The 17,769-nt window shown below is 41.6% G+C and overlaps 2 protein-coding genes across 2 annotated transcripts in view; both read left to right on the top strand.

Moving 5' to 3' along the window:
- Positions 1–9,860, top strand: part of skap2 (src kinase associated phosphoprotein 2) — a 362,220-nt gene extending 352,360 nt beyond the window's left edge. The window contains exon 9 of the mRNA XM_060053605.1: positions 9,571–9,860. Coding sequence (XP_059909588.1) covers positions 9,571–9,845 — 275 coding nt within the window. The 3' untranslated portion in view covers positions 9,846–9,860. The remainder of the gene's footprint in view (positions 1–9,570) is intronic.
- Positions 9,861–13,959: 4,099 nt separating this feature from the next.
- Positions 13,960–17,740, top strand: LOC132459156 (uncharacterized). Its single transcript, XM_060053540.1, has 3 exons — positions 13,960–14,680; positions 15,401–15,499; positions 15,595–17,740. Exons 1-3 carry the CDS (start codon positions 14,291–14,293, stop codon positions 16,915–16,917), a joined length of 1,812 nt encoding a protein of 603 aa, XP_059909523.1. The 5' UTR covers positions 13,960–14,290; the 3' UTR covers positions 16,918–17,740.
- Positions 17,741–17,769: the final 29 nt, after the last annotated feature.

The following is a 17,769-nucleotide window of genomic DNA, read 5'->3' as shown; positions in this document are numbered from 1 at the left end:
TATTGGGCGACTCACTTTTGTCTTAACCGTTACTCAAAATCACAATTCTCTTCATAATCCTACCCGATTGCCCTTCACTATCTATTTAAATTGGACGACCTAATTAAACCTTTTATTCTACCTATTGCTTGCATTTAATGTTCTCCATATTCTGATTCACTACTATACCAAACCCAAACCCTCTATGTTGATCTTAACTAGTTTATTTCAACACTGAATTGATACATTGTTTCTATTTACTAATTAACCATATTGTTTTATCTGAAGTGTGCTTGTGTATCCCCTAGTGTACTCCATCACTCGGAGTAGGAGAGGATTCTCCCCTACCTCGGCAGCCCTGACACACACACGAGAACAGGCTCACATACGCATCCTTTCTTATTTTATTTTACTTATTTATTTTGAATGACACGTCATTGTGGATAACCTAAATTAGAAATTTGGATAACGTTTTATCATACTTATTCGGTCTAATTTTTAAGTATTGCAGATTGTTTTTTCTAAATTATAAGATCACTTTTAATAAATGTATCTATTACTTAACATAATTTCTAAAGGAAATATTTTATTTGTGTTGTTATCTTGGCACCTAGACCTCGTCAGGTCCAAGCACCAAAATAACATCCACCTATCCACGCAGAGTCCATGGGTTGGGTCTGCTCCTCTTTTGATGAGTCACTTTACCCTGGCGCCATTGAACCCATTGACTCCTGTGGAGTGTGGTGTGCAGACAATTTTTAACGCTAATTGCTCATGTTTTGGAGTCTAGATAATTATTCCTAAATCCTGTGATCACCATGTAACTTACTCAGGGACACATCAACACTCAGCTAGGAGGAGCTGGGGATCGAACTAACAACCTTGCGGTTACAAGACACCCTCTAATTCCTGAGCTAAACCGACCCCCAGCCTCCTCTCCGCTGATTTATTACCTCTGCGTCGGTCCGCGTCCGCCCTTTTTGCTTTCTTTACATTCCTCTCCCTTCTCCAAACACCTTCTCTCTCTGATCAAACCCGTTGTCTCACCAGTGCTCTGTGTACCAAGATGTAATGATCTATACCACATGGTGTTCCGACACGATGCAGAGTCTCCAAGAGCCACAGAATCACCAATCCCAGCGGTGGTTCTAGGTTTTTTCTAAAACAGTGGACATGGGTTACATACAGGAACCAATTACAGAGTACGTCCAAACGCACAAATAATCTATTAGGCACAATGCAAATTCAATCTCTTTCTCTCTGTTGTCTCTCTGTCCCCCCCACCTGCGGGTTTTTTTTTTTTTTTTACGTTCCTTCTCTCTAACTCTCTTTACCTCTCTTTATCTACTTCCTTTGCTTTCACAAATCTCCATAACCATTTTCACTTTCAGTAATCCTTTCCTTTCCTTTCTGGTTTATTCGGTTTTTTTTGGACACTCTCCAAAACTACATTTATTAATCTTAAAAAGGCCATCGAAAGATATCATTCTCCCAAAGAAAATTCTAACCGGAAAGCCTTCTCCAATCTCATCGCCACTTCTCGTTGCCAATCCACACACTCTTCCTCTTCTCTGTCTCACTCTTCACAAATCACTTCATCTGACCCCTCTAACTCAACTCAATGTAACTCTTTCTCACTCACTCGCTCACTCACTCACTCACATATACAACTTAAAATAAAAATGGAGCTATACCTATGACTTGGAGCTGTCATAGGTATTAACTGCGTGTGTTCCGAGAATCCCAAAGTTTTGGTGAATTTTCCTGCCAGGGTGAGGTGAGAGGCATAATTTGGACCTACGCGAGTGTAAGTGGCTCCAGTGTGGGCCATCATTGGCGTGCCTCTATAATTTATCAGAACCTGCAGTATTGGTTCCTCATCAGCTTGTTTGGAGATTGCTACAAGCTGACCCTCCCCCTGTGGATTCTCTGGGCACCCCTAGTATCCCTGACCCATAAAGGGACCTGCCTGTCCCTGGTCGCTGTTACCCTGTGTTTGCTGGGATGGAAAAGGGTTAGTAAAACAATTTCTTAGTATGTCCTTCCTGGTTGCACCCAAAACATATTAAAGGACCTCTGCGTTGTCCTTGGGATCCTGGTTGTTGATTGTTTCTAAACTTTCCTCGGGGCCCCTGATTCTGTCTATTTTTATTTGTGGGGTTCCCATAATTATGGATGTGTACATGTGTAACAGGTGGAGTAGGTGACAGTTGGCTCTGAGGCTGTTGTACTGGGAGAGAAAATGCCAATTGTGGATATTGGTTTTGAAGTGCGCCCTGCTGGGCGGCTTGCGATATTACAGCAGCTGGTTCTAAAACACCTGTCATCCTTGACCAAAGAGATACACCCCATATTTTAATAGGTGTAGTCCTACTTGTACAGTTTATCAAGATTACTTTATTTTATTATTATTATTCTCCTTCTTTATCATATCCATATTTATTCAATTATTCTTTCCTGTGTGAAAATAATATGAATCACTTAGTTAATAGCAACACCTTCTTTAGTCCAATTGCATTAGATTATCATCACTGTTGTCCTATTAAAGTATCAACGTTATTGTCCTTATAACCTCCTCATGAACTTTGATGTTCATCATCCTGAATAAAAAACAAAACTAAAACTAAACTTAAAGAAAAACAAATTAGCCATAATGTGAATATCCACTGCGTGTCTCCCTGTGACTCTCTCTCTCCCTCAGGAGAACACGCTCTCTCTCCCTCCTCAGTACGGGGTGCTGTTTGGTGCAAGACAACAGATAAGGGTGTCTCCCTCCCACGTTGGGTGCGGCCATAACGCCTTGAAAGCGAGCGTGCTCTGGGGGCTGGGTGTGAGAGAAACCATGGGTAGTTCCTTTTCTCGGCCAGCAGAGGGGTTGTTCAGGTGAAACCTATGGACAGAGACTACAAAGAACTTCAAACATGGCAGACAGGGAACTACAAATTTATCAAAGCCTGAAAACTCAACAGAGCTCTACCTGCATTCCTTTGATATGTGGTATTTTATGGCGTATGGCCACCACACGCTTTCAGTTGAACGCACTCTATTTCCTTTCTGTTAGTGTGTCTCTCTGTACTGCCTGAATGGTGTAGGTCGACAAATGGGGGGGAAATGTGTTCTCTCTCTCTCACCCTTCCTCACTCCCCTTAGGGTCAAGCAGCAGCTAGGACCGTTAACAGATAAGCCTGGAATGCAACATCCTCAACTCCCCATCATGGAACAAGACCTAATAACTATCTCTCACACACAAAAAGATCCTTCTGTCCCTTCATTCACAAATAACTTTTCACTTTATTATATATAACTTAATACTGCTCCACCTTTCCAAATTTCTATATACTCAAAACTACGAAGCTGACCACCGAAATTGGTACAGGCCTCGTCAGGCCGAACCAAAACACCCTCACAGGTTCTAACTTCCATACAATTCTAGGGAGGGGAACTACAACATGAGGTGGAGTAGAGGACTTCAAATATGGTGGACGGGGACCTCAAATGGGAGGACTACACATATGGGAAAGGGGATTACACTCTGGGCCTGAAAACCATACAGAGTCCCTTCTCGTGGTCCTGAAACAACTGTTCATTGTTAGAAAAACACGCACTCTATCGCTACCTCCAACTGTCTAGAGGGAAAATGGTCCCTCTCGATCGTCCTCCGACTTTAGCTCTCCTTGCTATCTCTCTCTCTCCCTCTCACACAAACACACACACACACACACCTAAACAGACCTTTCTCATTCTGTCTCCTCCAAACGCACACACAGAAACATCACCTCTTGCGTACACGCGCACAGAGACGCACACAGCCTTTCTCACTCTGTCTCCTCTAAACGCACACACAGAAACATCACCTCTTGCGTACACGCGCACAGAGACGCACACAGCCTTTTTCACTCTGTCTGACACACATGCACAGGGAGTCTGGACAGAGATATATGCCCAGCCGCTCACACCTTACTAGTGAGGGGCAACGGGTGTCTACTATTCCCGTCCGCTCTGGTCAATGCAATTATCCGTCTGCTACCGCACTCACAATCATCAGACACGGCAAAATAGCGTTGAGCATAACAAAGCAAGCAAGCGTTGCACACATAGCAGGGTTATCATTGATTTATTTATTTCTATATTTAGCCGGTTCACACATATGCTCGCTTTCTTTCTTTCTCTCTCTCTGGGCCTCTTACACACACACACACAGCCACTCCGTCTCTCTCTCTCTCGCGCATACACACACTGTCTCTCTGTGTGTCACTCGTGCCCCAGGCATACTGTTTCCTCTGCAAAGGGACTCTAACCCTGATAAAGGACTCTAACCTTCTTACCACATAGAATTATTTAATACACATTCATTACTTGGCCATCGGTAGTCTTGTATCACTATGACCGATTCTTATAGGCCCTAGGGTCTCGAGGGTATTTTCTTCACCATGCAACGAGCCTAGTTTTTTTTTCTTCTCTTTCCCTCTGGGTTCCACCTGCGGCCCAGGCATCCCTCTGGGTTCCACTCTTGGCCCAGGCATTTATTACTCGGCCATCGGTAGTCTTGTATCACTATGACCGATTATTATAGGCCCTATGGTCTCGAGGGTATTCTTTCACCATGCAACGAGCCGATATTCGATGTGTCACGCGTTCAGGGTCAATCGGGTTTATGGGGAAATGCTGGGATGCAGCTCTATTCGTCCCCACGAGATATCCCGTAGCGAACCGCTCTCACAGTCTCACCTCCTAATGTGGTTCCTATATAACTATGCAGAGTTTGGATTTTATCAACAGGTTCTGCCTACCTTTTGTTGGGCGTACGCGAGGTGAGACTGCAGGAATCGGTCCGGTGCTCCGGGGTCCCGAGGTCGTGCCGCTCTCCGTCTCTCGTTTCCCAGTTGCGGTTCAATTCAGAAAAAATCACGTCGGGGTCGCCAAATTGAGGGGAAAAACGGTCTGTCTAGTTACTGGACCAGATAAAATGAGACGGAGAGGTAATAAAGTCTGTCGGCACGAGGACCTTGGATTTATTAAGTAAAGTGGCAACGGTTATACAGAGTCATAAAGCGTGAGAAATCGAATATGTCTAAGTCCCTAATCAGCGCTGATGGTTCGTCCAGAGCTTCGCCTCCGTGGAAGGTCTGCTTCAGAAGAAGATGATGAGTCCCTGTGTGATACAGTCTTAAGCTGTATCCTCCTCTCGATGAGGTGTGTGCGTTTGAGGTGTGTGTGGTTCTGTGTGTTTTTGCTGGACCTTGGCTCCCAGGCCCTGGATCTTCTTGTGTTCCTCCTAACGGGGGAGAGCTCTCAAAATGTCTCCTGTGTGATAAATTAAAACGGGGGAGTGCCCCCCCGAAGTGTCTCTTGTGTGATGATTTAATGTGGCTCTGAGGCCCTGGTATGGGCAGGTGTATCTCTTGGTTCCTCCTAACGGGGGAGAGCTCTCAAAATGTCTCCTGTGTGATAAATTAATGTGGCTCTCCCGTTCTTGAGGATGACTGGTGCAGCGTGTCTGAGTGTCTACCATTTGCCTGGGAAATGGGGCCTTCGGCTCTGGCCTTGACCTGACTATATTATCATGTTTGTGTTATGTGTTCGTTGGGTTTTAGAGCAAGAGTCGACTATATATTAATGTGCCTGCCATGTGATGTGCTCATCAGGTTATTTTTCCCAAAAGTATGCAAAAGGTAGCGCAATAGGATGTTGTGCAGAGAATAAGGCGTATGCACGTTTGATGTGGTATGCGGTGTACATAGGAGTGAATCAAAGTGTGGACAACATCAAATGCGAGCAATAGGTAGAATAAATGAAGATTAGTCCATCCAATACACTGCAAAAAAGCGTGGTCAAATTTTAAGATATAAACACTTAAATCTATCAGAAAATGGCTTAAAAGTAGTGAAATTATCTGTCCATGCAGCAAGATAACTTTTCTTGACAAGTTGTCTTAAAATAAGCTGCCTCTAGACTAGAATTAAGCAGTCTCTGGTAAGTGTTCTTGGTCTAATAATAAGTTCACAGATGCTAAATTCTAGATAATTATACTTATAACCAGTCTCTGTCTAGTATCCTTGGTCTAATATTAAGTTCACAAATGCTAAATTCTAGATAATTATACTTATAACCAGTCTCTGTCTAGTATCCTTGGTCTAATATTAAGTTCACAAATGCTAAATTCTAGATAATTATACTTATAACCAGTCTCTGTCTAGTATCCTTGGTCTAATATTAAGTTCACAAATGCTCAATTCTAGATAATTATACTTATAACCAGTCTCTGATTAGTATCCTTGGTCTAAGAATAAGTTCACAGATGCTCAATTCTAGATAATTATACTTATAACCAGTCTCTGATTAGTATCCTTGGTCTAATAATAAGTTCACAGATTCTAAATTCTAGATAATTATACTTATAACCAGTCTCTGATTAGTATCCTTTGTCTAATATTAAGTTCACATATGCTAAATTCTAGATAAAAATACTTATAACCAGTCTCTGGATAGTGTTTATGGCCTGAAAACAAGTTCACAGATGTTAAATTCTAGATAGAAGTACTTGAAATCAGTCTTACATTGTCAACACAATTAGTATAGTAGTTACTGGAAACAAGTTTCCTGATCTTAAAATAAAGGCAGTTATCCAGGAAGAGAGCATGTGCCAAAAAGCAGACCAATAAATTCATTCAAGTAACATCATAGGGGAAAACCAGTGTGTACCAACTAAAATGTAAATGTTGTGCTGTGTAATAAGGCACCACAAACCAGGATTAACAGTACATAGGTTATTGCTTTAATTTCTCGCCAATGTGAATTGCATTGAAATAAAAGTCAGTCAATGTGTAAAAGATTTTCAATGAGTCACTTAGCTTCCACAGGGAAGTTCAACTGGACCCAACAAATATGCCAAATATACAAATGAAAAATGAAACAAATGTACAAATATCAAATAAGCCAGCAACATTTTGGCTCATAGAATGGTATACAATATGGTACAGTGCTTTGGTATAACTCACTGAAGACAATGGTATTTGAAAAATATCTTAGCCTAATACTTGATATAATTTAGATTAATTGGTATAATTTAGATTAATTGTAGTGGACTTCTCTAAATAATATTGCATAAAGATATAAATTTTTTTTACAGGTCCCATGACATGCCAACCGGTGTGGTGTGATTAGCCGTTACAAGCCGTTTTGGAAATCTGCCCCTTATGACATCACAGGTGGGTGTGTCCACCTAGAAGGATAGATGTCCAACGTTTGCTACAGTCCACTAGGTAGGCTGGTAGACTGATCTATCCAGCACACATCTGGTGGACACGCCCACCCGTGTGATGTCATAAGGTGCTGATTTCCAAAACGGCTTGTAACTATGGCATGCCAACCCCGACAGAAATCGACCTCATGCCGTCACGTATCACCTTCATTACGCCGTAAAAAAAACGTAAAAAATAACAGTGTTTTTTACGCAGTCATGCGCAAAAGATGCGCTGTAACTCACGCCGCAATGAAGTCCTTCAAGAGCATGCGTAAAAAACGCAGTTTAGAGCATCAAACCGCCCTCTAAACGGCTCTCTCAGCCAATGCATTTGGTCTGCTTGTCTTGATCAGCGATTGGGCGCAAACACTACAAATGCATTGGCTGAGAGAAAAGAAGGGCGGAGATTATTAGCATACTAGAGACGCCGTATTTTACTCGCACTCTTAAAGGACTTCATTGCGGCGTAAAAAGCGGCGCATTTTTTGCGCATGACGGCGTAAAAAAGTATTTCTACATTTTACAGCGTTTTTTACGGCGTAATGAAGGTGACACGTGACTGAATTAGGTCGTTTTCTGTCGGGGTTGGCTTTCCATCTGTAACGGCTAATCCCACCACACCTGGTGGCATGTCATGGGACCTTTAAATACTTTCCTGTGAATAAATTCAGCACACGCATAATAAATGCTAGCAATGTGCAATCAAGAGCAGGATATTGCATAAAAAGAAACTGCAAACAAACGTTAACCCCCCCCGTGAAATTATTTTAACCTGTTCAAACTGAAGGTTACATTTTTATGAACAACCAATGTTTTTCTGTATTTGGATATTACAGGAGAAATTCTAATCTAATTCTTAACAAACGACTTCCATTCATTCATAGCCTTCTTGTACGCCGTTGTGGCATCCCGATCATGAATTGCATCATGAAGCACCTCAGTCTGAATTACAGACAGAAGTGTGGAAACAAACTTCGGATAGGTCAAGTGAAGGGTGTAGTAGTAGGCCATCAATGAAAGCATACCATTGAAGACATCTTCCAGAGTACTCACAGGGGAGTTGCCAATTGCGAGAATGCAGGTACTACCGTCGTATAGAAGGACTGGGGAGGACAGTTGGCGTTTCTCAAGGTACTTGTTGGGATCCTCATTTTCCTACAGATTGACCAAATGTGAAAAAAGTCAGGATGTGGAGCATAATAGAGTAAAAACAATGTGGACACTACACAACCTAGTTCTCACCTCAAGGACATGAATTAATGCTTCACTGGCTCCTCCGAGACGTTTTGGTGTTGGTGTTGGTGATGGGAAGAGGGATGGTAATGCCTTCAGAAGGGCAATGGTGAAATCCGCTGGGTGGAAGCAATGTCAGAACAAGAGAAAACTCATTATGCATTGAACCTTACAATAATACTCTACTTCATAGAACTTTAACATTCAACATAGCAAATTTATCACATAAAAGTTACTTCAGTAAACAGCATACATGAACGGCAAAATGTCGTTTGCCTCCTCTTTCCATTCACTTTATATGGGAACAGATGAATCTGTAGAGACCGGGCATGACCCCTTGGTCCAACTGTTACCACATGAAGAGAACAGCATGGAATAGACCGGTTTCCAGTCCATATGTCAGATACACTATGCACATATTCTGCACATGATTTGATAGATTACAATGCAGATTATAATACAGAACATACCTCCAGCCATATCCACAGGAATGGGGGGTTTTAGGACCTTCTTCCACAGACCATAGAATTGGACATTGGTACAGAAGGTCTGCCATCTTTTCTTGGTATCGTCAATGTATTTACTGTTGGCGCCACCAAGGATACGCCCAAGCTCGTCAACTGCCTACAAGACAAAATTCGGCATACAGCAAATATACAAACTTGGTGTCTGTGCTGTGATCAATGGAAAACAGCTAAAGGACAATTCCAGCGCAAAATTAACCTAGGGTTTGTTGGTATATCATTACGAGTTTGAACAATTGCAGGGATTTGTTTTTACGGCATCTGGATGTAACCAAATACATACATACCGCTAATTACCTCCTAATTCTAGCTGTGGGAACACTGGGTAAAAACAAACTAAATCGCTATTTCTTGTTAATGGTATAGAAATAGCGATTTCTTTTTACTTTACCCGCTGCCCCCACAGAGGTAATTAGCGGCATACGCTGAAGGCAAATTACATTCAGATGCCGTCAAAACAAATCCCTGCAATCGTTCAAACTCATATTGATGTACTAACACACCCTAGGTTGGTTCATTTTGCGCCAGAATTGTCAGACATGAAGACGGCAGAAGTGTCTGCTTCAAATGTTAGAAGGTGCAAAATTACTTACATGTCGGGGATCTCTAAAACATGGATATGCATCCATAATCTTGGCTGCCTTGTCTTCTTCCTTTGTTGCATCAGAATCAATAAAGGCCCGCCTGGCCTCGAACTCCAAGTCCAAAATCTGAGCAACATCACTTCCATTTGGCTTAGACTTAGGTTTGCTGTACATGGTCTGCAATGTCTGATAGTGCCTTGCTTGTGTTTTGCGGCTGTCCTGGTCTTAACATACAACACCAAAGAAAAGGTCAAATACAAGGACATTTATTCATGCCCCTAGAAAGGCTTTAAAAAAAGTTAAAATGGGTTCATGATAACGGGTCTTTACAAACAAAATCGTATTGTGGTGGAATATTTTAGCACTCATTTACTTCTCCATTGGCATACCTTGGCTGAGCTCAGCATCGTTATCATCGCTGTCCGGCAGAATTACTGTTGAAGCAACCGACAAATTGGTTGAAGCATCACTGTCATCTTCAAGACTTGACTCAAGGAGAGACCTCTTCTTAGGTACCCCCCGTTGTGGCATTCGTCCTTGCCTTTTTCTTGGGGACTTGATGTTTTGGATACGCTTATACATTTTAGAGTACACAGTCAGCTGTAGGAAAGAAATGTTTGAGTCATTACTCCACAGCCTAACCCACTACATTGTTTGAAATAGAAAAGGCACTTACATAAGGCGTGTTTGATGAGTCTTGCAGCATAGGGTAATAATCAACAATCTTCTCAGCCACTGCCTGAATTTCCCTTTTTGAAGGGTACATCTGTTCTTGACACGAACTACTGGCACGGAGGATAGCCACCATGCTGGTTACAGTGTTCCTTATCAGTCTGCAAAATAGGTCTTTAGACATCTTGCACTGTGACCCTTTCCCACTGCGTAGCAGTTCAAAATACTGGCTCCGAACCAAGTCAAGTTCTGAATCGGTGTATACCACATACTCAGGAGGGTCCGGCATTTTTACGGTTTTCTGGTGATGGCTTTTGGGGGTGGAGGTCCGTGGCGGGCTTGGCCACATGGCACTTGTGGATGACTGGCTTGGCAGGCTTGGTAACATGGCATGTGTTGATGGCTGGCTTGGCAACATGGATGGCTGATCAATGGCTTCTCTCACTGCATTCTCACTCTGTTCCTGCAATTAAATCAAATTTGCTATTAAGGGTTACAGTGTGGTGTCAGAAAAACCCTTTGCCAGAAAAACAACCTACACTTTGCCAGTAATAACTGTTTATCCTCTATTAGTTTTGCCAATTATCCTACAGACCTTGAACAGCCAGGTTCTCTCTAGCCACATATGTGGACATTTACCTTTGGATGAATGTGATCCCACAACTTCTTTCTTCGCAGAAAGTTCTGTGGTCCAGGAAGAAGATCCAAAAGATCCTCCCGAGAGAGGGTTTTTAAAACCCCTTCATCAACATCAGCAGCTTTAAAATTACAGGAAGAGGAAACATAATCAGCTTCACTATCAAACCATGATTTCCTTTTTTTCAATGCACCCTCATTTTAACAGCAACTGTCAAAAATGCCTATTACTCATTAAATGCCATAATGATGATCCATTAGGTTGACCTGGATGATGGTTACTAACTAATTTGACTCTGGACAGTAAAATGTGACCTTCACCAACAGGGCTATGGATGAATTTACACCAAACTCTCCCTTTAACATTAACATTATTTTGGGATCCACTCCCTATTAGAGCACCATGTCTACTTTCCATGAAAACCATTGTATTTGATACAATAAAAATACATTGCAAACTGCTCTCTATGGCATAGGCTAGGGTGGGACATGTTTCATTACAAGTTTATATCCCATCTAGATAATGTAGGCTTTTTAAATAAATCCTTTAGGGCACTACCGTGGCCTACTAGATGCACTACAGACCCCTACCTAGAAGGAACAGGCAAGCAAACATGCTTTAGTATTTCAAATTTGACTGGCCCTACTCTACTGCATGCAAGAGTTCTCTGCAATTTGAGTTTTGAACCCCATTGCTAAGAAAGCTGTTGATTGTGACACACAGATAATATAATGAAACCTACAGAAAATATTGCTCAGAAGCTGATATGGGTACATTTTTGCTAGAACGCAAAATCTGTCAGCTTATTATTTTGATCTCCGGTACGTTACCGAGTGGTACTATTTTTTGACAGACAGCCAGGTGGACTAGCTACTTTTGATGCAAGTCGTAGATAACGGATGCAACTAATCATCCCCAGTACTACACAAAGTAGGCTAGCTAAGTTTGCTATCTCTGCAAATAAGATGCACGTTCCTCCACGATGCCAACCGAGCCCGCACTCATGGACTCGTTTACTCTTATCTAGCCTACACAGTTAGATTAGCATGCACCCACTAATACTTTATATAAACCAAATACATTTTACCTTGTAACACAGACAGTGTTGTGACATCCAAGTCATCCATGCTCGACAGCTGCTCCGTAGTTCTCCAGCTCTGAATATCCCTGTCCCAAAAACAGAATCAAGTTCAGAAAAGCTCGTCTGGGTTAGTTACCTACAGTGGTGGACAAAGTACTCAGACCACGTACTTGAGTAAAAGTTGAGATATGTGCAAAATATTACTACAGTAAAAGTGGAAATACTCCCTTGAAACGTCGACTTGAGTAAAAGTATAAAAGTACTTGCTTCAAATGAACTTGGTGTAATATAGTTCTGCTATGTCCTGCTATGTCCTTTAAACACTGTCAAATCATTTAAGGTAAAAAAATAAAAAACACTAACACTCATGTTTTCTACTTGTGATATTTGATACTAATATAATTTTAAACTAGAAAATGCAGATCCTGCAGATGATATAGTGAGGTTGAAAATATGTTTTAGAAAAGTCACATAGATGTAAAGAAATGTTCAAGTGTGTGTGTGTGTGTGTGTGTGTGTGTGTGTGTGTGTGTGTGTGTGTGTGTGTGTGTGTGTGTGTGTGTGTGTGTGTGTGTGTGTGTGTGTGTGTGTGTGTGTGTGTGCAGGGACACAGCCACAGAAAAAGTATGTTTGGTACATGAGCTAAAATAAGACAACCCTCAAAAGTCAAAATCCATAATAGGAATCGGGGGGATTACTTTTCACAAGTAAGATTTAACATTACCGTACTATTGGTATAATTGGTATTGAATAATAAAACACGCCAAACCATGTGGCCTTTATCATAGCTACACGTATGACAAAAAAACGCATGAAAATCAGTGGTATTCAGTGAGGTATGATTAATTAAATGCGCTGACAGTTCATTGCTCCAGCCAAATGGATTACACTGAGTGGAGCGGATGACCACTCCAAGATGGCGGCCCCGCGTCTCGTCAGTGCCAGTAGGCGGTAGCATTCGATGCTCCGTCTATCAGTGTTCGAAATCGTTCCCTATACACTCGTTCCCTATTCCCTATATAGTGTACATTATATAGTGCACTATATAGGGAATAGGGAACGATAATTCGGACACTACGCTGAACATTTCTAAACGTCATTTGCGTCAGTAAATGCGCCGTGTATTTGTGTGACGTGATGCGCCGACATCATCTAAACAAACCGGGCTGGAGGTTGTATTGATGTTGAATGTTACATTTCCTTGTTCAAGTTTTTTCAAATTAATTTTGAATGTTAAATATTCTATGTTAAATCCCAAATAAATTGTTGACATTTCTAAACACAAGCCGGAGACTCCATCATTAAATGTATTCGTTTTCGCGGTTATTCAGCTTCTTCTTCTCCCCTGGAAAAATACAACCGCATTGCATTGTGGTATACGGGAGTAACATGTAGGGAACATCGTATGTACCCTATTTTAAGTCCACTATATAGTGCCCTATATAGTGGACTCCTGAGAATTCGAACACCCTACAAAATGGCGTGCACCCTATTTAGTGCACTACATCCATGATAGGGAACGATTTCGAACACAGCTTGATGTCTATGGTTTTGAGTACATCATCCGGGTCCTTTCGGTACTTATTTTCGCCCGATTTGAATCGGAACGGCCTTCGCATTCAAACTTAGGCTACAAGTACGGATAGTATGGACATTGGAACAACTATGTAGAAGGCCCCTTGCCTCTAGCCATATAAACGGGGACAAACGCCGGATATATACCAATCATATTTCCAAATCGAATAATAATTTTAACGTAACCGTTCAAGATTGACAGGGTGTTTCTAGGTTAAATATAATAGTTATTCAAGTACAGTAACGAATGGCTTGTTCTTCGTTACTGTCCACCACCACATCAGCTATGTGGATGGCTAGCTAGCCAGAATTTTTTTAAATTGTAGCTGGCTGTTACCAAATGAATGTGAATGTGGAAACATATCCTCAGTGAAACAACATCGTCCTAAAACAATTTTGCACGACAAAGCAGCATAATGCGTTCAGTTGAAATTGACTCGTCGTCGTCGATAACTTTTCCTTACTGCGTGAGTCCCGTTTTGGCGCCGAGTTTGTTCACCTCACTGACGTCATTCAGATGTGACGGACAGTCGGCGCAGAAGATTTAAAATATATATATATATTTTTTTTTTTTTCAGAGAATCTTGAGGATTGTTTGTGAATGCTACGTGTCTTATATGTAATAATATACATGTTTTTTTACACAATTGCTTTGACGGTTAACCAATCGGGAGATCAGGAGGAAGGCCAAACAGGAAGCAGGGTAGCCCAGCAGTGAAACCCTAGAACCGCCAAAATCACAGATCAACCTCGTCAGAAGACATGTCGGTGTGGCGCTGCATGATCTGTATCATTTTTGTGGCTTTTAGATTGAAGAATCTTCTTAGCCACATTAATGTCACACATGGTCGTAATGCAGAATTTTGGGTTTTCTGTGGGATTGATGGCTGTGAGCAAGAGTTCAGAGTTTTTAACTCATTTTATCGTCACCTGAAACGAACGCATCCCCTGTATGTAACGTCTGGATGTCCACCATGTCAATGGAGAACGACACCCACATCCGCACCACCTTTATTAGAAAACTTCGGCGTATCGATATTTGGCAATTCTATGACTCCTTCCATGGACAGCTCCATGGAATCATCACCTGACCTTCTCGAACTTGGAACGCAGGACCCACCAGAGATGCCTGAGGCCCAATCAAGCAATGCAGTAAGTTTGCAGTTGAGCCTAGTTCTGCTATCTTGTCTTATGTGCTGGGGGAATGTGATGTGTAGAGGTTGTTAGAATTACGAATTTGAATTTCATTTAAAAACTCTATAGAGCTCGTAAGTCGCCATTGCTCATGGGACCTATGAGACCGAAAAAAATGAAGAGAATGGAGAGAAAGTAATTATTTTCTGATCCCAGTCTTTATATGCCCACGTTTACACATGTTGTTTGTGGATTTAAATGATAATTTTTCATGCAAAGAAAACTATAATTTAGCGGGTAGGAGTTTGATACGGTTAGTTTTTGTGTGGGGCGCTTTGTGGACTACAACTCCCGCTGCTCTCGACACGTATGATAAACGTCACCACCACTCGCAAACAGATCCCGCTAAATTATAGTTTTCTTTGCATGAAAAATTATCATTTAAATCCACAAACATCATATGTATAATCCGGGGCATATAAAGACTGGGATCAGAAAATAATTACTTTCTCTCCATTGACTCCCATTCATTTTTTTCAGTCTCATAGGTCCCATGAGCAATGGAGACTTACGAGCTCTATAGGATCGAAGCTCTAAGCAGCTAATATAAGCTATCAGTTTACACTTTCAATAAATGATTTAAAATTGACTTGCTAAGTGGGATTTAAATTTAAAGTCCTATTTGGAACTACAAATGGCCAATAGCATAGCCTAAGTTGTATTTTTGTGATTTATCAGGGAGAAGCTGCAGCTCCAACATCTGTCACCGGGCCTGACATTGCCAGATCTGCAGCAGCTTTTGCCATAAGTGTTCGTGAACAATGCCACCTGTCACAGGTAAGCATTTCCAGTGTTCCACTCTACAATAGTTTATTGGATATGCTAAACATAATGGCAATCCCTTGTAACAATTTAAACTTAAAACTTCACAGAGGACTGTCAACAACATCATCACAGGGGTACAGCAATATCAAGCCACTCTTCTGGAAACATTGAGGAATAAAATGAGAGAAGTATTTGAAGAACACACCGGGACATCTCAGCTTCAAGATGCAGCACTGGCTACATTTGATAATTTCATTGATCCCTTCTCCACTACTACAAATGGACTGGAAAGAGCTGTTTCAGAACATTTCAGTCCAGTGAGTCCAGAAGAAGTCGTTGTCTCTCAGACAATTTGTCGGGTCAAAAAGGGCAGTTCAAGAGTTATGGCCATACGAAAAAGAGGTTTTTACTATGTGCCACTAATTGAAAGCCTTAAGCAACTTCTTTCTGATTCGCGAATCTTTACCATGTTTAATACTGTACCACCAAGAAGCCGAGAGGGATACTTATATGACTTTGTTGATGGGGATATGTTCAGAAACCATCCATTGTATTCTAGGAAGCCCAACGCATTGCAATTAATTCTGTATACAGATGAGATCGAAATATGCAATCCCCTGGGTTCTTACACTAGAGCAAACAAATTGTTAATGGTTTATTACAGCTTAGGTAATATTGATCCCAAATTTAGGTCTAAATTAGCAGCAATACGACTCCTGGCTATTGCAAAAGCTGAATATGTGAAGAAGTGGGGTGTTGATGCGGTTTTACAAAGAATTCTGAAAGACATGGATTTACTCTATAATGGTGTTAAAATTGAAACAAAAAACGGTGATATGGACTTATATGGTGCTGTGATAGCTTTGTGTGGAGACACACTTGCCCAACATGAGCTTGCTGGGTTTAAAGAAGGGGTTGGTTTTGCGTATCGCAAGTGCAGGCACTGCGAATGTACTTTTGAAGATATGCAAACAAGTTTTGATGAGAATGAGTTTGTCCAAAGAACTCATGCGAAGCACATTAGGCAATGTTTTGAAATAGATAAAGCCAGCACAGATAATTTACAGGCCAACCTCAAAACCACTTATGGAATAAACAGAAGGAGCAGACTTATTGATTTTCCTGCATTTGATATAATCCAACAAACTCCTCAGGATATAATGCACGTAATCTTTGAAGGTGTCGCACCGATGGAAATTAAGCTTGTGTTAAAAAAACTTATTTTGTCAGGAGACATAGAATTAGATGCATTCAATTCGGCTCTTCAGAATTTTCCTTATTCACCTCTTGATGTACGTGATAAGCCTTGCCCTATCAGGCCCCGTCCACACGAAGCCGATTTCATGGCGAAACCGCAAAGGTCTTGTACGGTTCGGCCTTCCGTCCACACGAAGCCGGCGAATCCGCTGACCGAAACCGCAAACTTCTGAAACCACCCTCGGAGGTGGTTTCAAATCTATCCGGTTTCGTTTTGGTTTCGTGTGGACGCCTGAAACCGACTGAAACCGCAAACCATGACATCATCGCCCCACCCCTCGACCTCCTAGCCAATGGCTCTTAAGCCCGCGGAGTCTCAGAAATCACAACAAAAAAGATGATGGCGGACTACAAGCTTGTAATCGTTCTGCAGCATATCATGTCCCTTGTTGGGTTGCTAAGCCATTATTTATTGAGAATCTAGTTCGCCATCGTAGAAGAGCTGTTTGTTTGTGTTGTTAGTGGTTCGGGGGGCAGCCTTTATGCGCATGCTCGCCTCTTCTTCTTCTGGATTTGTGTACCAGAAGCAGCGCCCCTTATGGGCCTGGAATGTTTACTACAGCGTTTCTACAGATCTATCCGGTTTCGCTTGGCTTCGTCTTTACGGAGATACTTCGAAACCGGATAGATCGAAACCGTAACGGTTTCGCCCGTTTCGGCTTCGTGTGGACGGGGCCTCAGTGTGACCACTTTAACTTCTAATGACAACAAATTGAAGCAAACATGTGGGCAGATGTTAATACTTATAAAAATACTACCTTTTCTTTGGGGAGATGTGGACAATGAGTATGTTACATTTATTAATACATTGATTGAAATAGTACAGATAGTACTTGCTCCAGTAATTTCTTTACAAACAATATCACAGCTCAAAATTATGATCGAAAAACATTTGAATCAATTCAAACACCTTTTCCCTGAGAGTAATGTAATACCTAAGCAGCATTACATGTTGCATCTACCCAGACAAATCAAATCCCTTGGTCCTTTGATAAGATGCATGTGCATGCGATTTGAAGCAAAGC

Source organism: Gadus macrocephalus, chromosome 6, assembly GCF_031168955.1.
Source record: "Gadus macrocephalus chromosome 6, ASM3116895v1".
NCBI classification, from domain to species: domain Eukaryota; kingdom Metazoa; phylum Chordata; class Actinopteri; order Gadiformes; family Gadidae; genus Gadus; species Gadus macrocephalus.
The sequence above is the reverse complement of the archived record's forward strand: the minus strand, read 5'-3'. Positions and strand labels throughout refer to the sequence as shown.